Source organism: Pelobates fuscus, chromosome 6, assembly GCF_036172605.1.
Source record: "Pelobates fuscus isolate aPelFus1 chromosome 6, aPelFus1.pri, whole genome shotgun sequence".
NCBI classification, from domain to species: Eukaryota; Metazoa; Chordata; class Amphibia; order Anura; family Pelobatidae; genus Pelobates; species Pelobates fuscus.
The window spans coordinates 3,241,368-3,268,068 of NC_086322.1; the positions used below are offsets into that span (position 1 = coordinate 3,241,368).

The window sequence follows — 26,701 nt, forward strand, 5'->3', positions numbered from 1 at the left end:
TGTCAGATGTTGTACCCCTGGAACCGTGTGTCGTCCAGTCACTGGGGGAAATGGGTCTCTTAGTACATTAATAGCGTGGTTAACCAGCCGGTTTACCCAGGCCCGCTACATTCTCCATCAAACACAACATAATACATTGAGAATCTAACCTTACACAACGTCCTCCATCTTCTCCATCAAACACAACCCCTCTTTATTAACTGCTCCTTAATCTACCAAAAAGCCCAAGCACAGAATCCCATCTTCCTACCAAAACCCAGATTCGTCAGTCTTCCTGCACAGAACCCCATCTTCCTACCCAACCCGCGGTTGGTCACTCTTCCCACACAGCACCTGATGTTACCACCCGTCATCCAATTCCCGTCAATCGCCTGGCACAGCACCCCATCTTCCCAACAATCACAAACAGAATGTAATATTCAAACAATTTCACCTTCCCCCTCACCCATCAGTCTTCCCCCTCACCCATCAATCTTCCTCCCAACGCCAGTGATGACCTTCTGTCGCACATTATGTTCCCATATAGCAGTTACTCACCTCTTGTGTAATTGGAGTGGGGACAGGCCACTTATAACTCAGCTGATTGGGGCAAAGAAGGGATGAACGCAGACGTAAAAACGTCTGCAAGCTAGAGCTGTCATCGAAACTTCTATCCTCTTCTTCATCGTCATCATCATACCCATCACATCTATTATAATAATAATACTCATCTGCAAAACTGTCGTCATCTGAATCTACTGGGAAACAGCAAAACATCATTAGAACCTCTGCTGCCTGCAGGATACAAACGGCAGATAAGAAAGCAAGCATGGAATCCAACTGCTGCCTACACAGAAAAGGGACATTATAGCCACCAGAACCACTATGGTTTAATGTAGCCCCATCTCTGCAGGCTAAGCAGTGTTTATATTGCTGCCTAATGCCACCTCTAGTGGCTATCACTCAGACAGTCACTCACACGGGCAATCAGTCAGTCACTCACCAGGACAGACAGTCAGTCACTCACTCACCAGGACAGACAGACAGTCACTCACTCACCCGGACAGACAGACAGTCACTCACTCACCCGGACAGACAGACAGTCAGTCACTCACCCGGACAGACAGACAGTCAGTCACTCACCCGGACAGACAGACAGTCAGTCACTCACCCGGACAGACAGTCAGTCACTCACCCGGGCAGTCAGTCAGTCACTCACCCGGGCAGTCAGTCAGTCACTCACCCGGGCAGTCAGTCAGTCACTCACCCGGGCAGTCAGTCAGTCACTCACCCGGGCAGTCACTCACCCGGGCAGTCACTCACCCGGGCAGTCACTCACCCGGGCAGTCACTCACCCGGGCAGTCACTCACCCGGGCAGTCACTCACCCGGGCAGTCACTCACCCGGGCAGTCACTCACCCGGGCAGTCACTCACCCGGGCAGTCACTCACCCGGGCAGTCACTCACCCGGGCAGTCACTCACCCGGGCAGTCACTCACCCGGGCAGTCACTCACCCGGGCAGTCAGTCAGTCACTCACCCGGACAGTCAGTCAGTCACTCACCCGGACAGTCAGTCAGTCACTCACCTGGACAGTCAGTCAGTCACTCACCCGGACAGTCAGTCAGTCACTCACCCGGACAGTCAGTCAGTCACTCACCCGGACAGTCAGTCAGTCACTCACCCGGACAGTCAGTCAGTCACTCACCCGGACAGTCAGTCAGTCACTCACCCGGACAGTCAGTCAGTCACTCACCCGGACAGTCAGTCAGTCACTCACCCGGACAGTCAGTCAGTCACTCACCCGGACAGTCAGTCAGTCACTCACCCGGACAGTCAGTCAGTCACTTGGGCAGTCACTGAGCACCTATGAACAGATTTGCCAAATTACGAGCCTCCCAATGCTTTCCTGTAGCGATGACTGGCTGAGATCACAGTCACTGATGATCTCAGCAGGGAAGCAGCACGGAGGTTGGCTAGCCAGGTAAAATAAGGTAAGTACAACTGCTTTTTGAAAGCTCACAAGGGGGAGCCCAGTAATCTCTATAGGAAGTATGTAGGTGTACATGTTTGTTTCCCTAATGCTATAGTGTTCGTTTATAAACATTTATAAACAGTAAACAATGAGTGGGATTACAGGAGCACTTACCCATCTCTACGCGTCCGAGAGGTGCACCGCTCACTGACTATACAGACACAGGATCCACTGGAAGCATAATAAATATTGTAAGCCAACCTGCAAAACAAACCACAGAACATTGTTAAACTAGCAAGTACTATTATTGGATGAGGGGCCAGTGTCAAAGTAGCAGACCGTAACTACCCTAAAGGACAGCATGCTGCGTTGAGGTTTTACTGCTACGGCTGTGCATGCCGTCTATGTTAAACCACTTAAGCAGTCTGGAAAAATACTGGTATCATGTGGACTCAGAGAGACCCATATCGGTATCGCCTAGACTCGGTGTCGCCCATATTGGTATCGCCTGGATCAATTAATAAGACTAATAGCAACATAATCTCTACAATGGCATGCCAAGTTTAGAATACTTATCCCCAATTTAAACAGTTTTCACATGCCTGCTCTTTGAACATGATGCCAGGACCAGGGAGAGAAGTATTGAAAGCCAACAGACAAATAATGGTGGGGGGCGGGGGGGGACAACAATTTGCAGTAAATTAAAAACAACATGCATCAATAATTACCAAGGGTATTCCACAGCCGCCGCTTCAAAGAGCCAGATTAAATGAGATTATTGCTGCAGTGTATGGAATGCCCAGAAATATTAATGGAAAAGTACCATGCACTGGGATAACAGCCGCATATCACTGGATTCCATTAATACTCACTGTAATTATTTATAATCTCATTTAATCTCTCAGAACCCGTCACTGGATTCAGTTAATAATCACTGTAATTATTTATATGTATTTATAATCTCATTTAATCTCTCAGAACCCGTCACTGGATTCAGTTAATACTCACTGTAATTATTTATAATCTCATTTAATCTCTCAGAACCTGTCACTGGATGCAGTTAATACTCACTGTAATTATTTATAATCTCATTTAATCTCTCAGAACCCGTCACTGGATGCAGTTAATACTCACTGTAATTATTTATAATCTCATTTAATCTCTCAGAACCCGTCACTGGATTCAGTTAATACTCACTGTAATTATTTATAATCTCATTTAATCTCTCAGAACCCGTCACTGGATTCAGTTAATACTCACTGTAATTATTTATAATCTCATTTAATCTCTCAGAACCCGTCACTGGATTCAGTTAACACTCACTGTAATTATTTATATGTATTTATAATCTCATTTAATCTCTCAGAACCCGTCACTGGATTCAGTTAATACTCACTGTAATTATTTATAATCTCATTTAATCTCTCAGAACCCGTCACTGGATTCAGTTAATACTAACTGTAATTATTTATAATCTAATTTAATCTCTCAGAACCCGTCACTGGATTCCATTAATACTCACTGTAATTATTTATAATCTCATTTAATCTCTCAGAACCCGTCACTGGATTCAGTTAATACTCACTGTAATTATTTATAATCTCATTTAATCTCTCAGAACCCGTCACTGGATGCAGTTAATACTCACTGTAATTATTTATAATCTCATTTAATCTCTCAGAACCCGTCACTGGATTCAGTTAATACTCACTGTAATTATTTATATGTATTTATATCTCATTTAATCTCTCAGAACCCGTCACTGGATTCAGTTAATACTCACTGTAATTATTTATAATCTCATTTAATCTCTCAGAACCCGTCACTGGATTCAGTTAATACTCACTGTAATTATTTATAATCTCATTTAATCTCTCAGAACCTGTCACTGGATGCAGTTAATACTCACTGTAATTATTTATAATCTCATTTAATCTCTCAGAACCCGTCACTGGATGCAGTTAATACTCACTGTAATTATTTATAATCTAATTTAATCTCTCAGAACCCGTCACTGGATTCCATTAATACTCACTGTAATTATTTATAATCTCATTTAATCTCTCAGAACCCGTCACTGGATTCAGTTAATACTCACTGTAATTATTTATTATCTCATTTAATCTCTCAGAACCCGTCACTGGATGCAGTTAATACTCACTGTAATTATTTATAATCTCATTTAATCTCTCAGAACCCGTCACTGGATGCAGCTAACACTCACTGTAATTATTTATAATCTCATTTAATCTCTCAGAACCCGTCACTGGATTCAGTTAATACTCACTGTAATTATTTATAATCTCATTTAATCTCTCAGAACCTGTCACTGGATTCTGTTAATACTCACTGTAATTATTTATAATCTCATTTAATATCTCAGAACCCGTCACTGGATTCAGTTAATACTCACTGTAATTATTTATATGTATTTATAATCTCATTTAATATCTCAGAACCCGTCACTGGATTCAGTTAATACTCACTGTAATTATTTATAATCTCATTTAATATCTCAGAACCCGTCACTGGATTCAGTTAATACGCACTGTAATTATTTATAATCTCATTTAATATCTCAGAACCCGTCACTGGATTCTGTAAATAATCACTGTAATTATTTATAATCTCATTTAATCTCTCAGAACCCGTCACTGGATGCAGTTAATACTCACTGTAATTATTTATAATCTCATTTAATCTCTCAGAACCCGTCACTGGATTCAGTTAATACTCACTGTAATTATTTATATGTATTTATAATCTCATTTAATCTCTCAGAACCCGTCACTGGATGCAGTTAATACTCACTGTAATTATTTATAATCTCATTTAATCTCTCAGAACCCGTCACTGGATTCAGTTAATACTCACTGTAATTATTTATATGTATTTATAATCTCATTTAATCTCTCAGAACCCGTCACTGGATGCAGTTAATACTCACTGTAATTATTTATAATCTCATTTAATCTCTCAGAACCCGTCACTGGATTCAGTTAATACTCACTGTAATTATTTATAATCTCATTTAATCTCTCAGAACCCGTCACTGGATACAGTTAATACTCACTGTAATTATTTATAATCTCATTTAATCTCTCAGAACCCGTCACTGGATGCAGTTAATACTCACTGTAATTATTTATAATCTCATTTAATCTCTCAGAACCCGTCACTGGATTCAGTTAATACTCACTGTAATTATTTATAATCTCATTTAATCTCTCAGAACCAGTCACTGGATGCAGTTAATACTCACTGTAATTATTTATATGTATTTATAATCTCATTTAATCTCTCAGAACCCGTCACTGGATTCAGTTAATACTCACTGTAATTATTTATAATCTCATTTAATCTCTCAGAACCAGTCACTGGATGCAGTTAATACTCACTGTAATTATTTATAATCTCATTTAATCTCTCAGAACCCGTCACTGGATTCAGTTAATACTCACTGTAATTATTTATAATCTCATTTAATCTCTCAGAACCCGTCACTGGATTCTGTTAATACTCACTGTAATTATTTATAATCTCATTTAATCTCTCAGAACCCGTCACTGGATGCAGTTAATACTCACTGTAACTATTTATAATCTCATTTAATCTCTCAGAACCCGTCACTGGATTCCGTTAATACTCACTGTAATTATTTATAATCTCATTTAATCTCTCAGAACCCGTCACTGGATTCAGTTAATACTCACTGTAATTATTTATATGTATTTATAATCTCATTTAATCTCTCAGAACCCGTCACTGGATTCAGTTAACACTCACTGTAATTATTTATAATCTCATTTAATCTCTCAGAACCCGTCACTGGATTCTGTTAATACTCACTGTAATTATTTATAATCTCATTTAATCTCTCAGAACCCGTCACTGGATTCAGTTAACACTCACTGTAATTATTTATAATCTCATTTAATCTCTCAGAACCCGTAACTGGATGCAGTTAATACTCACTGTAATTATTTATAATCTCATTTAATCTCTCAGAACCCGTCACTGGATTCTGTTAATACTCACTGTAATTATTTATAATCTCATTTAATCTCTCAGAACCCGTCACTGGATTCAGTTAATACTCACTGTAATTATTTATAATCTCATTTAATCTCTCAGAACCAGTCACTGGATTCAGTTAACACTCACTGTAATTATTTATAATCTCATTTAATCTCTCAGAACCCGTCATTGAATGCAGTTACCACTCACTGTAATTATTTATAATCTCATTTAATCTCTCAGAACCAGTCACTGGATTCAGTTAATACTCACTGTAATTATTTATAATCTCATTTAATCTCTCAGAACCCGTCACTGCATTCAGTTAATACTCACTGTAATTATTTATAATCTCATTTAATCTCTCAGAACCCGTCACTGGATTCAGTTAATACTCACTGTAATTATTTATAATCTCATTTAATCTCTCAGAACCCGTCACTGGATTCAGTTAACACTCACTGTAATTATTTATAATCTCATTTAATCTCTCAGAACCCGTCACTGGATTCAGTTAATACTCACTGTAATTATTTCTAATCTCATTTAATCTCTCAGAACCCGTCACTGGATACAGTTAATACTCACTGTAATTATTTATAATCTCATTTAATCTCTCAGAACCCGTCACTGGATTCTGTTAATACTCACTGTAATTATTTATAATCTCATTTAATCTCTCAGAACCCGTCACTGGATTCAGTTAACACTCACTGTAATTATTTATAATCTCATTTAATCTCTCAGAACCCGTCACTGGATGCAGTTAATACTCACTGTAATTATTTATAATCTCATTTAATCTCTCAGAACCCGTCACTGGATTCAGTTAATACTCACTGTAATTATTTATAATCTCATTTAATCTCTCAGAACTAGTCACTGGATTCTGTTAATACTCACTGTAATTATTTATAATCTCATTTAATCTCTCAGAACCCGTCACTGGATTCAGTTAACACTCACTGTAATTATTTATAATCTCATTTAATCTCTCAGAACCCGTCACTGGATGCAGTTAATACTCACTGTAATTATTTATAATCTCATTTAATCTCTCAGAACCCGTCACTGGATTCTGTTAATACTCACTGTAATTATTTATAATCTCATTTAATCTCTCAGAACCCGTCACTGGATTCAGTTAATACTCACTGTAATTATTTATAATCTCATTTAATCTCTCAGAACCAGTCACTGGATTCAGTTAACACTCACTGTAATTATGTATAATCTCATTTAATCTCTCAGAACCCGTCACTGGATGCAGTTACCACTCACTGTAATTATTTATAATCTCATTTAATCTCTCAGAACCAGTCACTGGATTCAGTTAATACTCACTGTAATTATTTATAATCTCATTTAATCTCTCAGAACCCGTCACTGCATTCAGTTAATACTCACTGTAATTATTTATAATCTCATTTAATCTCTCAGAACCCGTCACTGGATTCAGTTAATACTCACTGTAATTATTTATAATCTCATTTAATCTCTCAGAACCCGTCACTGGATTCAGTTAACACTCACTGTAATTATTTATAATCTCATTTAATCTCTCAGAACCCGTCACTGGATGCAGTTAATACTCACTGTAATTATTTATAATCTCATTTAATCTCTCAGAACCCGTCACTGGATTCAGTTAATACTCACTGTAATTATTTATAATCTCATTTAATCTCTCAGAACTAGTCACTGGATTCTGTTAATACTCACTGTAATTATTTATAATCTCATTTAATCTCTCAGAACCCGTCACTGGATTCAGTTAACACTCACTGTAATTATTTATAATCTCATTTAATCTCTCAGAACCCGTCACTGGATGCAGTTAATACTCACTGTAATTATTTATAATCTCATTTAATCTCTCAGAACCCGTCACTGGATTCTGTTAATACACACTGTAATTATTTATAATCTCATTTAATCTCTCAGAACCCGTCACTGGATTCAGTTAATACTCACTGTAATTATTTATAATCTCATTTAATCTCTCAGAACCAGTCACTGGATTCAGTTAACACTCACTGTAATTATTTATAATCTCATTTAATCTCTCAGAACCCGTCACTGGATGCAGTTACCACTCACTGTAATTATTTATAATCTCATTTAATCTCTCAGAACCAGTCACTGGATTCAGTTAATACTCACTGTAATTATTTATAATCTCATTTAATCTCTCAGAACCCGCCACTGCATTCAGTTAATACTCACTGTAATTATTTATAATCTCATTTAATCTCTCAGAACCCGTCACTGGATTCAGTTAATACTCACTGTAATTATTTATAATCTCATTTAATCTCTCAGAACCCGTCACTGGATTCAGTTAACACTCACTGTAATTATTTATAATCTCATTTAATCTCTCAGAACCCGTCACTGGATGCAGTTAATACTCACTGTAATTATTTATAATCTCATTTAATCTCTCAGAACCCGTCACTGGATTCTGTTAATACTCACTGTAATTATTTATAATCTCATTTAATCTCTCAGAACCCGTCACTGGATTCAGTTAACACTCACTGTAATTATTTATAATCTCATTTAATCTCTCAGAACCCGTCACTGGATGCAGTTAATACTCACTGTAATTATTTATAATCTCATTTAATCTCTCAGAACCCGTCACTGGATTCAGTTAATACTCACTGTAATTATTTATAATCTCATTTAATCTCTCAGAACTAGTCACTGGATTCTGTTAATACTCACTGTAATTATTTATAATCTCATTTAATCTCTCAGAACCCGTCACTGGATTCAGTTAACACTCACTGTAATTATTTATAATCTCATTTAATCTCTCAGAACCCGTCACTGGATGCAGTTAATACTCACTGTAATTATTTATAATCTCATTTAATCTCTCAGAACCCGTCACTGGATTCTGTTAATACTCACTGTAATTATTTATAATCTCATTTAATCTCTCAGAACCCGTCACTGGATTCAGTTAATACTCACTGTAATTATTTATAATCTCATTTAATCTCTCAGAACCAGTCACTGGATTCAGTTAACACTCACTGTAATTATTTATAATCTCATTTAATCTCTCAGAACCCGTCACTGGATGCAGTTACCACTCACTGTAATTATTTATAATCTCATTTAATCTCTCAGAACCAGTCACTGGATTCAGTTAATACTCACTGTAATTATTTATAATCTCATTTAATCTCTCAGAACCCGTCACTGCATTCAGTTAATACTCACTGTAATTATTTATAATCTCATTTAATCTCTCAGAACCCGTCACTGGATTCAGTTAATACTCACTGTAATTATTTATAATCTCATTTAATCTCTCAGAACCCGTCACTGGATTCAGTTAACACTCACTGTAATTATTTATAATCTCATTTAATCTCTCAGAACCCGTCACTGGATGCAGTTAATACTCACTGTAATTATTTATAATCTCATTTAATCTCTCAGAACCCGTCACTGGATTCTGTTAATACTCACTGTAATTATTTATAATCTCATTTAATCTCTCAGAACCCGTCACTGGATGCAGTTAATACTCACTGTAATTATTTATAATCTCATTTAATCTCTCAGAACCCGTCACTGGATTCAGTTAATACTCACTGTAATTATTTATAATCTCATTTAATCTCTCAGAACTAGTCACTGGATTCAGTTAACACTCACTGTAATTATTTATAATCTCATTTAATCTCTCAGAACCCGTCACTGGATGCAGTTAATACTCACTGTAATTATTTATAATCTCATTTAATCTCTCAGAACCCGTCACTGGATGCAGTTAATACTCACTGTAATTATTTATAATCTCATTTAATCTCTCAGAACCCGTCACTGGATTCAGTTAACACTCACTGTAATTATGTATGATCTGACTCAGAACCCATCTCTGGGTTTGTAGAATCTCCCCCAGTAATTATGTATGTGGTTAATTATTTAAGTATAGTTATCATTTCATTTAATCTGACTCCAGTCACTTTATCCATGGAACGGTCACTGTACGTCTGTGATTGGTTTTTTAAATCATGCCACCATTGAGGTCTATGTGTACTCTGTCCGTCATTCACCCTTATCATTCCTTGTAGTACCGGGAATGTGAATTTTAAATCACCGAACAACCGGGACATGTCGTTCCTAGCACTGGGCTGGCAGTGTTTTCTTTAATTGAACCCAGTTGTGGGCATGGGCAGAAGTCCCAACGGTAAGGCTGCCACGGGCTTGTGAAGGGTCCATCAGGTGGCCCTCACACTTAGGGTAACTATCAAGGCCTCTGTTTCCTGTACTCAAAAGTTGTCGAATTGGGAGGTAGCTAAAAATCTGTATACAACCCCACACTCACACACAGCTTCTCTAAACAAATATACCCCCACATTCACACACAGCTTCTCTGAATAAATACACCAAATACATTCACACACAGCTTCTCTAAACAAATATACCCCCACATTCACACACAGCTTCTCTAAACAAATATACCCCCACATTCACACACAGCTTCTCTAAACAAATATACCCCCACATTCACACACAGCTTCTCTAAACAAATACGCCACCACATTCACACACAGCTTCTCTAAACAAATACGCCGCCACATTCACACACAGCTTCTCTAAACAAATACGCCGCCACATTCACACACAGCTTCTCTGAATAAATACGCCAAATATATTCACACACAGCTTCTCTGAATAAATACGCCAAATACATTCACACACAGCTTCTCTGAATAAGTACGCCAATTACATTCACACACAGCTTCTCTGAATAAATACGCCAAATACATTCACACACAGCTTCTCTGAATAAATACGCCAAATACATTCACACACAGCTTCTCTGAATAAATACGCCGCCACAATGGATAAATACACTCCACATTCATCTACTGCCATGATAAATAAATTCATCGCACCATTTAAAACAGCTTCCCGGAACAAATAAACCCCAAATTCTTGTACAGCTACTCTACACAAATAAAACCCAGCATTCGCATTGGATCAATAAATCCCACACTCATACACCGCCATGATGGATAAATAAATCCCACACTCATACACCGCCATGATGGATAAATAAATCCCACACTCATACACCGCCATGATGGATCAATAATTCCCGCACTCATACACCGCCATGATGGATCAATAAATCCCGCACTCATACACCGCCATGATGGATCAATAAATGCCGCACTCATACACCGCAATGATGGATCAATAAATGCCGCACTCATACACCGCCATGATGGATCAATAAATCCCACGCTCATACACCGCCATGATGGATCAATAAATCCCACACTCATACACCGCCATGATGGATCAATAAATCCCGCACTCATACACTGCCATGATGGATCAATAAATTCCACGCTCATACACCGCCATGATGGATCAACAATTCCCGCACTCATACACCGCCATGATGGATAAATAAATCCCACGCTCATACACCGCCATGATGGATCAATAATTCCCGCACTCATACACCGCCATGATGGATCAATAAATCCCGCACTCATACACCGCCATGATGGATCAATAAATTCCACGCTCATACACCACCATGATGGATCAACAATTCCCGCACAAATACACCGCCATGATGGATAAATAAATCCCACGCTCATACACCGCCATGATGGATCAATAAATCCCACGCTCATACACCGCCATGATGGATCAATAATTCCCGCACTCATACACCGCCATGATGGATAAATAAATCCCGCGCTCATACACCGCCATGATGGATAAATAAATCCCGCACTCATACACCGCCATGATGGATCAATAATTCCCGCACTCATACACCGCCATGATGGATCAATAATTCCCGCACTCATACACCGCCATGATGGATCAATAATTCCCGCACTCATACACCGCCATGATTGATCAATAATTCCCACACTCATACACCGACCGCCATGATGGATCAATAATTCCCACACTCATACACCGACCGCCATGATGGATAAATAAATCCCGCGCTCATACACCACCATGATGGATCAATAAATTCCACGCTCATACACCGCCATGATGGATCAATAAATCCCGCGCTCATACGCCGCCATGATGGATAAATAAATCCCACGCTCATACGCCGCCATGATGGATCAATAAATCCCACGCTCATACACCGCCATGATGGATAAATAAATCCCACGCTCATACACCGCCATGATGGATAAATAAATCCCACGCTCATACACCGCCATAATGGATCAATAATTCCCGCACTCATACACCGCCACGATGGATCAATAATTCCCGCACTCATACACCGCCACGATGGATCAATAATTCCCGCACTCATACACCGCCATGATGGATCAATAAATCCCACGCTCATACACCGCCATGATGGATAAATAAATCCCACGCTCATACACCGCCATGATGGATCAATAATTCCCACACTCATCCACCGCCATGATGGATCAATAAATCCCACACTCATACACCGCCATGATGGATCAATAAATCCCACGCTCATACACCGCCATGATGGATCAATAAATCCCGCACTCATACACCGCCATGATGGATGAATAAATCCCGCGCTCATACACCGCCACTATGGATAAATAAATCCCGCGCTCATACACCGCCATGATGGATGAATAAATCCCACGCTCATACACCGCCATGATGGATCAATAAATCCCGCGCTCATACACCGCCATGATGGATCAATAATTCCCGCACTCATACACCGCCATGATGGATAAATAAATCCCACGCTCATACACCGCCATGATGGATCAATAATTCCCGCACTCATACACCGCCATGATGGATCAATAAATCCCGCACTCATACACCGCCATGATGGATCAATAAATTCCACGCTCATACACCACCATGATGGATCAACAATTCCCGCACAAATACACCGCCATGATGGATAAATAAATCCCACGCTCATACACCGCCATGATGGATCAATAAATCCCACGCTCATACACCGCCATGATGGATCAATAATTCCCGCACTCATACACCGCCATGATGGATAAATAAATCCCGCGCTCATACACCGCCATGATGGATAAATAAATCCCGCACTCATACACCGCCATGATGGATCAATAATTCCCGCACTCATACACCGCCATGATGGATCAATAATTCCCGCACTCATACACCGCCATGATGGATCAATAATTCCCGCACTCATACACCGCCATGATTGATCAATAATTCCCACACTCATACACCGACCGCCATGATGGATCAATAATTCCCACACTCATACACCGACCGCCATGATGGATAAATAAATCCCGCGCTCATACACCACCATGATGGATCAATAAATTCCACGCTCATACACCGCCATGATGGATCAATAAATCCCGCGCTCATACGCCGCCATGATGGATAAATAAATCCCACGCTCATACGCCGCCATGATGGATCAATAAATCCCACGCTCATACACCGCCATGATGGATAAATAAATCCCACGCTCATACACCGCCATGATGGATAAATAAATCCCACGCTCATACACCGCCATAATGGATCAATAATTCCCGCACTCATACACCGCCACGATGGATCAATAATTCCCGCACTCATACACCGCCACGATGGATCAATAATTCCCGCACTCATACACCGCCATGATGGATCAATAAATCCCACGCTCATACACCGCCATGATGGATAAATAAATCCCACGCTCATACACCGCCATGATGGATCAATAATTCCCACACTCATCCACCGCCATGATGGATCAATAAATCCCACACTCATACACCGCCATGATGGATCAATAAATCCCACGCTCATACACCGCCATGATGGATCAATAAATCCCGCACTCATACACCGCCATGATGGATGAATAAATCCCGCGCTCATACACCGCCACTATGGATAAATAAATCCCGCGCTCATACACCGCCATGATGGATGAATAAATCCCACGCTCATACACCGCCATGATGGATCAATAAATCCCGCGCTCATACACCGCCATGATGGATCAATAATTCCCGCACTCATACACCGCCATGATGGATAAATAAATCCCGCGCTCATACACCGCCACGATGGATAAATAAATCCCACGCTCATACACCGCCATGATGGATCAATAATTCCCGCACTCATACACCGCCATGATGGATCAATAATTCCCACACTCATACACCGACCGCCATGATGGATAAATAAATCCCGCGCTCATACACCGCCACTATGGATGAATAAATCCCACACTCATACACCGCCATGATGGATCAATAATTCCCGCACTCATACACCGCCATGATGGATAAATAAATCCCGCGATCATACACCGCCATGATGGATAAATAAATCCCGCACTCATACACCGCCATGATGGATCAATAATTCCCGCACTCATACACCGCCATGATGGATCAATAAATCCCGCACTCATACACCGCCATGATGGATCAATAAATGCCGCACTCATACACCGCAATGATGGATCAATAAATGCCGCACTAATACACCGCCATGATGGATCAATAAATCCCACGCTCATACACCGCCATGATGGATCAATAAATCCCACACTCATACACCGCCATGATGGATCAATAATTCCCGCACTCATACACCGCCATGATGGATCAATAATTCCCGCACTCATACACCGCCATGATGGATCAATAAATCCCACACTCATACACCGCCATGATGGATCAATAAATCCCGCACTCATACACTGCCATGATGGATCAATAATTCCCGCACTCATACACCGCCATGATGGATCAACAATTCCCGCACTCATACACCGCCATGATGGATAAATAAATCCCACGCTCATACACCGCCATGATGGATCAATAAATCCCACACTCATACACCGCCATGATGGATCAATAATTCCCGCACTCATACACCGCCATGATGGATCAATAATTCCCGCACTCATACACCGCCATGATGGATCAATAAATCCCGCACTCATACACCGCCATGATGGATCAATAAATTCCACGCTCAAACACCACCATGATGGATCAACAATTCCCGCACAAATACACCGCCATGATGGATCAATAAATCCCACGCTCATACACCGCCATGATGGATCAATAAATCCCACGCTCATACACCGCCATGATGGATCAATAATTCCCGCACTCATACACCGCCATGATGGATAAATAAATCCCGCGCTCATACACCGCCATGATGGATAAATAAATCCCGCACTCATACACCGCCATGATGGATCAATAATTCCCGCACTCATACACCGCCATGATGGATCAATAATTCCCGCACTCATACACCGCCATGATGGATCAATAATTCCCGCACTCATACACCGCCATGATTGATCAATAATTCCCACACTCATACACCGACCGCCATGATGGATCAATAATTCCCACACTCATACACCGACCGCCATGATGGATAAATAAATCCCGCGCTCATACACCACCATGATGGATCAATAAATTCCACGCTCATACACCGCCATGATGGATCAATAAATCCCGCGCTCATACACCGCCATGATGGATAAATAAATCCCACGCTCATACGCCGCCATGATGGATAAATAAATCCCACGCTCATACACCGCCATAATGGATCAATAATTCCCGCACTCATACACCGCCACGATGGATCAATAATTCCCGCACTCATACACCGCCATGATGGATCAATAAATCCCACGCTCATACACCGCCATGATGGATAAATAAATCCCACGCTCATACACCGCCATGATGGATCAATAATTCCCACACTCATCCACCGCCATGATGGATCAATAAATCCCACACTCATACACCGCCATGATGGATCAATAAATCCCACGCTCATACACCGCCATGATGGATCAATAAATCCCGCACTCATACACCGCCATGATGGATGAATAAATCCCGCGCTCATACACCGCCACTATGGATAAATAAATCCCGCGCTCATACACCGCCATGATGGATGAATAAATCCCACGCTCATACACCGCCATGATGGATCAATAAATCCCGCGCTCATACACCGCCATGATGGATCAATAATTCCCGCACTCATACACCGCCATGATGGATAAATAAATCCCGCGCTCATACACCGCCACGATGGATAAATAAATCCCACGCTCATACACCGCCATGATGGATCAATAATTCCCGCACTCATACACCGCCATGATGGATCAATAATTCCCACACTCATACACCGACCGCCATGATGGATAAATAAATCCCGCGCTCATACACCGCCACTATGGATGAATAAATCCCACACTCATACACCGCCATGATGGATCAATAATTCCCGCACTCATACACCGCCATGATGGATCAATAAATCCCACGCTTATTGGGCTACAGCATTAGTCCCTTGGACAAGTAGAATTTTATTTCAAGCGGTCATTAAAATCTGCACCAAGTCTCCAGACCCTGGTATGACCATTCCCTGTGGCCCCCGGGGAGTGTTGCTGGTCCATGTAGCCCGAGTCCCTGGATAGCGTTAGTTGGCCCCTGGATAGCGTTAGTTGGCCCCTGGATAGCGTTAGTTGGCCCCTGGATAGCGTTAGTTGGCCCCTGGATAGCGTTAGTTGGCCCCTGGATAGCGTTAGTTGGCCCCTGGATAGCGTTAGTTGGCCCCTGGATAGCGTTAGTTGGCCCCTGGATAGCGTTAGTTGGCCCCTGGATAGCGTTAGTTGGCCCCTGGATAGCGTTAGTTGGCCCCTGGATAGAGTTAGTTGGCCCCTGGATAGAGTTAGTTGGCCCCTGGATAGAGTTAGTTGGCCCCTGGATAGAGTTAGTTGGCCCCTGGATAGAGTTAGTTGGCCCCTGGATAGCGTTAGTTGGCCCCTGGATAGCGTTACTTGGCCCCTGGATAGCGTTAGTTGGCCCCTGGATAGCGTTAGTTGGCCCCTGGATAGCGTTAGTTGGCCCCTGGATAGCGTTAGTTGGCCCCTGGATAGCGTTAGTTGGCCCCTGGATAGCGTTAGTTGGCCCCTGGATAGCGTTAGTTGGCCCCTGGATAGCGTTAGTTGGCCCCTGGATAGCGTTAGTTGGCCCCTGGATAGCGTTAGTTGGCCCCTGGATAGCGTTAGTTGGCCCCTGGATAGAGTTAGTTGGCCCCTGGATAGAGTTAGTGGCCCCTGGAAAGAGTTAGGGGCCCCTGGATAGAGTTAGTGTGCCCCTGGTTAGAGTTAGTGTGCCCCTGGATAGAGTTAGTGGCCCCTGGATAGAGTTAGTGGCCCCTGGATAGAGTTAGTGGCCCCTGGATAGAGTTAGTTGGCCCCTGGATAGAGTTAGTTGGCCCCTGGATAGAGTTAGTTGGCCCCTGGATAGAGTTAGTTGGCCCCTGGATAGAGTTAGGGGCCCCTGGATAGAGTTAGTGTGCCCCTGGATAGAGTTAGGGGCCCCTGGTTAGAGTTAGTGTGCCCCTGGATAGAGTTAGTGGCCCCTGGATAGAGTTAGGGGCCCCTGGATAGAGTTAGGGGCCCCTGGATAGAGTTAGGGGCCCCTGGATAGAGTTAGGGGCCCCTGGTTAGAGTTAGGGGCCCCTGGTTAGAGTTAGTGGCCCCTGGATAGAGTTAGGGGCCCCTGGTTAGAGTTAGGGGCCCCAGTGCTGGCCCCTCCCCCCGTGTCCCTCTCACCCTGCTCGGGTCACTCTCCAGCCGGCTTCCCTCAGGGGGCGGAGCCACAGGGGCACTTCCGCCTCTTCTAACTCAGTGTGACGTCACAGCTCGCAGGCGATCCGGCCGCCATCTTTACTCTGGGCAACTTCCCACAGCCTGCAGAGCATCTCACCCCAATACACACAGCCTGCAGAGCATCTCACCAAATACACACAGCCTGCAGATCATCTCACCTAATACACACTGCCTGCAGAGCATCTCATCCCATACACACAGCCTGCAGAGCATCTCATCCCATACACACAGCCTGCAGAGCATCTCACCCCATACACACAGCCTGCAGAGCATCTCACCCCATACACACAGCCTGCAGAGCATCTCACCCCAATACACACAGCCTGCAGAGCATCTCACCAAATACACACAGCATGCAGAGCATCTCACCCCATACACACAGCCTGCAGAGCATCTCACCCCATACACACTGCCTGCAGAGCATCTCACCCCAATACACACAGCCTGCAGAGCATCTCACCAAATACACACAGCCTGCAGAGCATCTCACCCCATACACACAGCCTGCAGAGCATCTCACCCCATACACACAGCCTGCAGAGCATCTCACCTAATACACACAGCCTGCAGATCATCTCACCTAATACACACTGCCTGCAGATCATCTCACCTAATACACACTGCCTGCAGAGCATCTCACCCTATACACAGCCTGCAGAGCATCTCACCCCATACACACAGCCTGCAGAGCATCTCACCCCATACACACAGCCTGCAGAGCATCTCACCCCATACACACAGCCTGCAGATCATCTCACCTAATACACACAGCCTGCAGAGCATCTCACCTAATACACACAGCCTGCAGATCATCTCACCTAATACACACTGCCTGCAGAGCATCTCACCCTATACACAGCCTGCAGAGCATCTCACCCCATACACACAGCCTGCAGAGCATCTCACCCCATACACACAGCCTGCAGAGCATCTCACCCTGATACCGGAGAAACTGACGGAAGCCAAGCACAGAGAGATGGACACAGGTTTCTTCAGGAAGGAAGAGATTCTTTATTGGATCACCGATCGGGACTCAGAGGGACTAGCGTCACCAAAATACAGCAAAGTCTGAGTACTGAATACATAGAGTACATTCCTTATATAGCACTGTAGCTCCTCCCACAATTAACTACACCCACACATACCCTTAACCTATTTAATGAATAGAGTCTAAACTCATCCATCCGGTCTAACCACGTGGCTCATCTGATACAAAGGAGAGGGACGCGTAATTCCAGTTCTTACATTCCTGCACCTGGTCAGTACAGTGATGACAGTATCTTAGCTACGTGTTATTAACTAACTGATACTACAAACACATATACATACATATGCCTTGTGGCAATCTTAGCCTGCTAAACTTGTATTTTACTGGAATTACATCACATTCCCCCCTTTGATGCCTCTGATATTTCACAATTACTTGAGGCATCACTTAACCTTGGTTTGCATATACCTCAGGTTACCATGAACCAGACCAGACTTATCTTATGATGTGAATCTTTTAACACTCATCTTCCTGCATTGGTTCTCCTTGATCTAGAGCCTTATACTTATATATCGCCATTATCTGTGCAGCAGCCTTCCTCTCTGCTATACTTCCTATCAGGCTTTGCACAGACCTAACTACTAAGGGTATAAGACACGGTAGGAGTAGACACAACAGTAAAATCAGTAGGACTCCACCTACCACTGCCTTAAGCCCTCCAAACCACTCATACCAGCTACCAAACCAACTACTTGGATTGTACCCTTTCCATACCTGAGTAGGCACATGCGCTAGTTTAACCATATGGCTAGTAAGCTCAGCTATTGCTTGCCCTTCGTCATCTATTTGAAGACAGCAATTGCTCAGGTTAAACTTCCCACATACACCTCCCTCTACTGCCAAAAGGTAATCCAAGGCTAATCTATTTTGGTAGACTGCTGTCCTCATCCTGGTGTTATGCTTCGCTAGAAGATTGAGCGCTTGTGAGGTCTCATTAGTAATAATCTCAACCACCGCCTGTAATCTTATAATACGGTTGAGCATATAAATAGGGGTTCTATAACCAAAGGTACCATCTTCTGCCCACGTGGCTGGCCCATAATAATCTATGATACGCTGGGGAGGCCATTCATTATCTTCCCAGGTGCCTATCTCTAAGGGTCCCCTTTTCTTCCTATGATTCACATCATACACTTTAACACCTAAAGTCTCACCTGTTTCAATCGGTAACAAGAAGAAGGATGGTTTGAGCATACCCAACACACATGCCCCTTCCCAGTCCTGTGGCAACTCCGAATAGGCTTTCTTACCACAGATCCAGTACAAATTTGCTGGGGCTCTCCAGGTAGATGTGATGGATAAATCAAACCACACATCCTTTAAATTGGCATATCTAGCAAACGGGTTAGATGGTTCTGAGACATTTGAAGCCGACCACCAAGTTGTATTCTTTGTATCATCATCATAAGCTTTTTGCCCTAGACAAGTTAATTCTCCTACAGAAGTATTATACATTATTCCTTTCCTTGCTATGCAAACATAACCTATGATGGAGGTCTTTAATCTCCACTCAGATTTACCTCTAACACTCATATGATAATCGGCTTGTGTAGATATTAATTGGTCAACTGCCTCAGAACCGGACATTACCTCCTTTGCTTCCCAAGGCCATTGGTCTCCCATGTTAGTACCTCCACACACATAGCAGTTGGTAACATTAAGACTACCGGCAATACTTTCAGCTAAATCGATGAACAGGTTTTTAGCATTATGGGGGATCTTATTATCTATACTCATCTCTTCGTAAAAGGAATGGTATACTTGATGAGTCTGGGAGGATACCGTATCAGTCTCTATTCCTATAAACAATAATGTCCCAGGATCTAAACCCGTCCCGTATATCTGAAACCCAAATAAATTTCCATACTTATCTAGGAACTTGTCGGGGTTATTAATAAGTATATGGACTGGGTTGCATTCCATAGACTTACAATAAGGGCTAGTCGGCAACTTAGTCACTATCATGTCTTTGTCTACTGTCTGTCCCCAAGTCGCCCACCCCACACAAGACCAATATGGACAAAAGTTATAGTCTTTATTTGGGCATCTAGGACTCACATATTTATTTTTACTACTGGGACAAATATATTTATCATTAGACCCATACGTCCTCTCCCATCTAAGATCCCCACATACATTCCACGGCTTTCTACCACTCGATATCGCTTTACACGCATCAAATAGCAGAACACCCGAAGAATGTACGGATTCTAACACCGTCTTATTAATTAGGGTCCCCTGAGGATCTCCATTCCTGAGAGTCAACCAAATTGTACGAGGTTGATACTCCGGACTGAAGCACTTAGGTTCTCCTACTCCTAAATGGCACACACTATAATCTATATTTAAGTATCTACATCTCGATACATCTCCTTTACACTCGTATTGTGAATGCCAAATTAGGGTTTGGGAAATATGGTTACCTGTTCTCGTAGTCTTAATGCATACCTCACAGCTAGGAGTGTCGGTACCTCTACCTTCCTGAATATAAAAACACATGTAAATAAACACAATCAAAAGCACATCTTTCGCCGTCATCCTCAGTCTTCGTCCGTGCGATGGAACCTCAGCTTCCAGGATGTGAGGGCTGCAGGGAATGGAGTTCTGCTCGTCTTCACAGGTGTCCCTTCGAGACTTTCCTGGCTTATACACTATGTGATGGTAAGCGGACAGGCTTTATTATGGCCTTCTCACTCACACCTGTAACAATAAAATTTGTAATCCACAATAATTCCTCGTTACTCCGACTGAGTAGTGCGTTTTAACCGGATCTTGCAGGGATTCTCTGGATCTACTGTAACTTGCCAAGAATCGACTGCTGCTGGTTTAACCCTGGAGTGATGTATCCACGGAGTCACTTCTGCTACTTTTATTGCTGTAGGGGTAGACAAAAGAACAACATAAGGACCTCTCCACTTGGGCCCTAACGGTACATTATTCCACTCTTTAATCCACACTTGATCTCCTGGATGATAACTATGAACAGGGGGATAAATATTCACAGGTAATCTATCTTGTACCCATTTCTGTACCTCCTCCATAGTCTTACCCAACTCTACAACCTGCTGCCGGGTAATTCCTTCTCCCAACTGACTCAAGTCCCCCCTTAAGTTACCAAGTACGGGAGGTGGTCGCCCATACATGATTTCAAAAGGAGAGAGGCCCATCCTTCTGGTAGGGGTACTGCGGATTCGCAATAAAGCTATGGGTAAGAGAACGTTCCACTTAAGTTGGGTTTCCTGACACATTTTAGCCAACTGGTTCTTTATAGTTCTATTCATTCTCTCTACCTTACCAGAACTCTGGGGTCTATATGCAGTATGAAGCCTCCACTTTATACCAAGCATATGAGTCAGTTGTTGTAGGCACTGATGAACAAAAGCTGGACCATTGTCCGATCCTATAGAACAGGGTAGTCCATATCGGGGTATTATTTCTCGTAGCAGGAATCTTACAACTTCTCCTGCTTTCTCTGTACGAGTAGGACATGCTTCTACCCAGCCTGAATAGGTGCACACAATTACCAACAGGTAACGATGTCCACCCGATTTAGGCATTACTGTAAAGTCTATTTGTAGATCGGACATGGGGAGTCCCCCCATAAACTGGACTCCTGGTGGCTTTACTGGTCCTTGTCTTGCATTATTCTTAGCACACGTTACACATCTGCGTACAATGGCCTGAGTCAAGTTGGACAATCTTGGTATGTAGAAATGTTTTCTAAGAGATTCTTCAGTACTGTCTCTCCCAGAATGTGTCCCGTTGTGATAATTTTGGACAATTTCTACCGCTAGTGATGCTGGTATGACTATTCTTCCATCTTCTAGCTGATACCACTTGTTCTCCAAATACTTTCCCGGTTCAGTCTTTAACCACTCCTCTTCTTGAGCTGTATAAACTGGAGTCCATTGGGACAGTGGAGTTGGTATAAGAGCAGCTATATGCCCCACATACTCCTGTCTTCCTGATTCAGCAGCACGCTTAGCTGCACTATCTGCCATCCGATTTCCCTTGGTTACATCACCATCTCCTCTCAGATGCGCTCGACAATGTATGATACCGACTTCTTTCGGCTCCCACACTGCTTCCAATAGTTGTAGGATTTCAGCTGCGTACTTGATTTCTTTGCCCTCTGAATTCAGTAGTCCTCTTTCTTTATACAAAGCTCCGTGGGCATACTTAGAGTCCGTATAGATATTTACTCTTAAACCTTCAGCCAATTGTAACGCTCGTGTTAGTGCTATTAATTCTGCCTTTTGTGCTGATGTTCCTTTCGCCAGTGGCCGAGCTTCTATCACCTTGTCTATGGTTGTTACTGCATATCCTGCATAGCGGATCCCTTCTTTCACATAACTACTGCCGTCGGTGTAATATTGAACATCGGGGTTCTGGATGGGAAAATCACGAAGATCTGGTCTACTTGAGAATACTTCATCCATTACTTCCAAACAATCATGTTGACTTTCAGTAGGTTGTGGCAAAAGGGTAGCTGGATTTAAGGTGTTTACAGTCTCTAAATGCACTCTTGGGTTTTCACACAACATTGCTTGATACTTGGTCATACGGCTATTACTAAACCAATGATTTCCTTTGTAATCCAACAACGTCTGTACTGCATGTGGGACTCGTACATAAAGTTCTTGACCCAGAGTGAGTTTATCGGCTTCAGCTACTAGCAGGGCGGCTGCAGCTACGGCTCTTAGACAAGGTGGAAGTCCGCTGGCCACTGCATCCAGTTGCTTAGACATGTAGGCAACAGGTCTTTGCCATGATCCCAAGTACTGTGTCAATACTCCCACAGCCATTCTTCTTTGCTCGTGTACATATAAGTAGAATGGTCGTGTGTGATCAGGTAGACCTAATGCTGGGGCACTCATCAAAGCCTTCTTCACATCTTCAAATGCCGTTTGCTGTTCTTGGGTCCATAAGAAGGGGTCGTGCTCTGTACCTTTGATAGCTGCGTACAGAGGTTTTGCCAGTATCGCATAGCTGGGAATCCATATCCTACAGAAGCCTGCTGCCCCCAAGAATTCTCGCACTTGTCTTCTATTCTTGGGTATTGGTATTTGGCAGACAGCTTCTTTTCTCTCTGGCCCCATAATCCTTTGACCTTCAGAGATATGGAATCCCAGATACTTGACAGTTGGCAAACACAACTGAGCCTTCTTCCTGGACACCTTGTATCCTGCCTTCCAGAGAATATGTAGTAGATCGTGCGTTGCTTGCTGACATTTTTCTTTTGTAACTGCTGCTATCAACAAGTCATCTACATATTGTAACAATACACATTCTCCTGGGATAGACTCGAAATCCAGTAGATCTTGACTTAGAGCTGAACCAAATAGGGTAGGTGAATTTTTAAACCCTTGGGGCAGTCTTGTCCAAGTCATTTGGCGTTTTGAGCCCGTTACAGCGTTCTCCCATTGGAAAGCGAAAATACATTGGCTTTCTGCGGCAATTCGGAGGCAAAAGAAGGCATCTTTGAGATCTAAGACTGTGAAGTAAGTAGCCCCGCCCGGAATTAAAGCAAGCAGGTTATATGGATTGGGTACAACTGGATGTATGCTAACAACCGCATCATTGACTGCTCTTAAGTCCTGTACAGGTCGATACTCATCTGTACCGGGCTTTTGAACAGGCAGCAATGGGGTGTTCCAGGGGGAAGTACAGAATTTTAGGATACCATACCGTATGAACTTATCCAGATAGGATTGGATGTTCTTCTTAGCCTTCTGCGGAATGTGATATTGTCTTAGGCTCACTGGATAAACCCCATGTTTCAGTTCAATTTTTATTGGTGGAATATTGCGGGCCAGTCCTGGTGGGTTGTTCTCTGCCCAAACTCCTGGTATGTTAAACAATGTCTCATCACTCCTAGGGTTTTGGCTAGTCAACACTGTATAAAGTCGCCACTCTTCTTCCTTTGGTACGGATAAAGTCATAATACCTGAAGGTCCATTAAACTTTAAAGATGTTGTTCCATCTGGTAGGAACGTAATCTGCGCTTGTAATTTGGATAGCATATCACGTCCCAGCAATTGGACTGGACATTCAGGCATATAAAGGAATTGGTGTTTTACTACGTGGCCTCCCAATGTACAGAGTCGACTTTTAAGAACCGGTCTTTCAGCACTTCTTCCAGTTGCTCCTATCACAGTAATAGTCCTTCCAGATGGAGGAGCAACTAGATTAGTCACCACTGAATGTTCAGCACCAGTGTCGATCATGAACGCACTCCTTTTCCCCCCTATTGATACATCGACCATAGGCTCCGCTCGACCAAGGGGGATGGAGCCCGGTCGGTATCAATAGTCCTCCATGACCGTGTCAGCCAATCCTACGAAGTCCCTACCTTCTCTATCGCGGGACCTTTGCGCTGCTGGAATATATCTGTCTTCCCTAACACTTCCTCTGTTCCCATTACTCCCTCTATAACCATTACTCCCTCCGGGGCCTCCTCTACCTCTCGCTCTGCCTCTAAAGTTTCCGTAGCCTGCCCTGGGTAGGACCCTCTCGTACTGCTCTCTTTGCGGACATTCGTTCCTCCAATGCCCTTCTTCCTTGCAATACGCACACTGATCCCTACTCAAAGGCTCCCTACTCCATCTATTATTGCCTCTATCTGGGCCCCGTTTATCTACGCCTGCGATCGCTACCGCTAGCATATCAGCCTTTTTACGCATCTTGCGCTCTTCCTCTTTCTTACTTTCTGTATCCCTGTTCATATAGACCTTATTTGCTACCTCCATTAGTTGGGTGATGGACATACCTGCAAACCCTTCTAACTTTTGTAGCTTGCGCTTAATATCTCCGTAAGCTTGGCTGACAAAGGCGGAGTTCACCATTCGGGAATTGTCTGCGTCTTCCGGATTAAAGGGGGTGTACAAGCGGTACGCCTCCAATAATCGGTCATAAAAGACACTGGGCGCTTCATCGCTTTTCTGGATCACCTCAACTGTCTTCGACATGTTAATGGCTTTCTTTCCTCCGGCTTTCATGCCAGCAATTATAGCGTCTCTATAGGCTCTGAGTTGAACCATATCAGCACCATTTACGTTCCAATCGGGATCGGTGTTGGGATAGTGTGTCGCGGCCCATGCTGCTGGATTGGCTTGGTTCAAAGCACGGGCTCTATCCTCTAATGCTTTAATGGCTGCTTGATTTATTCTTGTCCTTTCCTCATTGTTAAATAAAGTCATTAGTAACTGCTGGCAATCAGCCCATGTCGGATTATGCGTCTGTACTATTGAGGTGAACAGATCAGTCATAGCTTGTGGTTTCTCAGTATACGAGGAATTATGGGTCTTCCAGTTTAAAAGATCGGTTGTGGTAAATGGGACATATACGAAGACTGGGTCAGCGTGTGCCATTTGACCTGCGGCATCGATATAAGCTGACCCGGGATTCAGACGAAGAGGCATCTGATAGTGCTTTAATTGTTGGGCACCAGTCAACTGTCGGGTTTGGATGGGGCTACGTAGAGAGGCGTCAGTCATGGGTTCCGGTCGGGGAGAGATAGGGTATGGGGATGTGGGAGGTCGGTTTTGGGAAAAGGTCGTAAATAGAACACTTCGGGCCGAGCTAGATGAAGCTTGACCGGAAGTCTGAAGTGGCGCCAAATCAGGATATTCGTTTCTAATGGGGGTGGATTCTGGTTCCGGAAGGGGAGATTTAGTACGAGGGGGGGTGGATCCTGTACTGGAGGAGGAAGCGGAAGTGGATGAGGGTAATGAGGGGAGGGGTGCAGGACTTCCTGCGTTTGCGTCACTTCTTCTTAACGGAAAGTAAGGGGGCGGCAAAGGGATCTCGGACTCAGGGGGCGTGTCCAAAATGGGCCTAACACCAGTCCTAGTGGACGAGCAAGTCCTAGCTACCATGAGGCGACACTGCTCCTCGTGGCATGTCTGGAGCCATTTTGGCGAGTCATTTACGGCCTGTCTCCAACAGTCAATATAAGGAAACTGGCCGTAAAGTTCAGGCCTACC

At 43.1% G+C, this 26,701-nt stretch overlaps 1 protein-coding gene across 1 annotated transcript in view; it reads right to left on the bottom strand.

The window, feature by feature from the left end:
- The window catches only part of TTC31 (tetratricopeptide repeat domain 31), a 96,041-nt gene extending 78,410 nt beyond the window's left edge, over positions 1-17,631 (bottom strand). The window contains exons 1-3 of the mRNA XM_063457504.1: positions 17,612-17,631; positions 2,128-2,214; positions 538-734 (exon numbers count right to left, since the gene is read on the bottom strand). Coding sequence (XP_063313574.1) covers positions 538-734; positions 2,128-2,131 — 201 coding nt within the window. The 5' untranslated portion in view covers positions 2,132-2,214; positions 17,612-17,631. The remainder of the gene's footprint in view (positions 1-537; positions 735-2,127; positions 2,215-17,611) is intronic.
- Between the last annotated feature and the right edge of the window lie 9,070 nt (positions 17,632-26,701).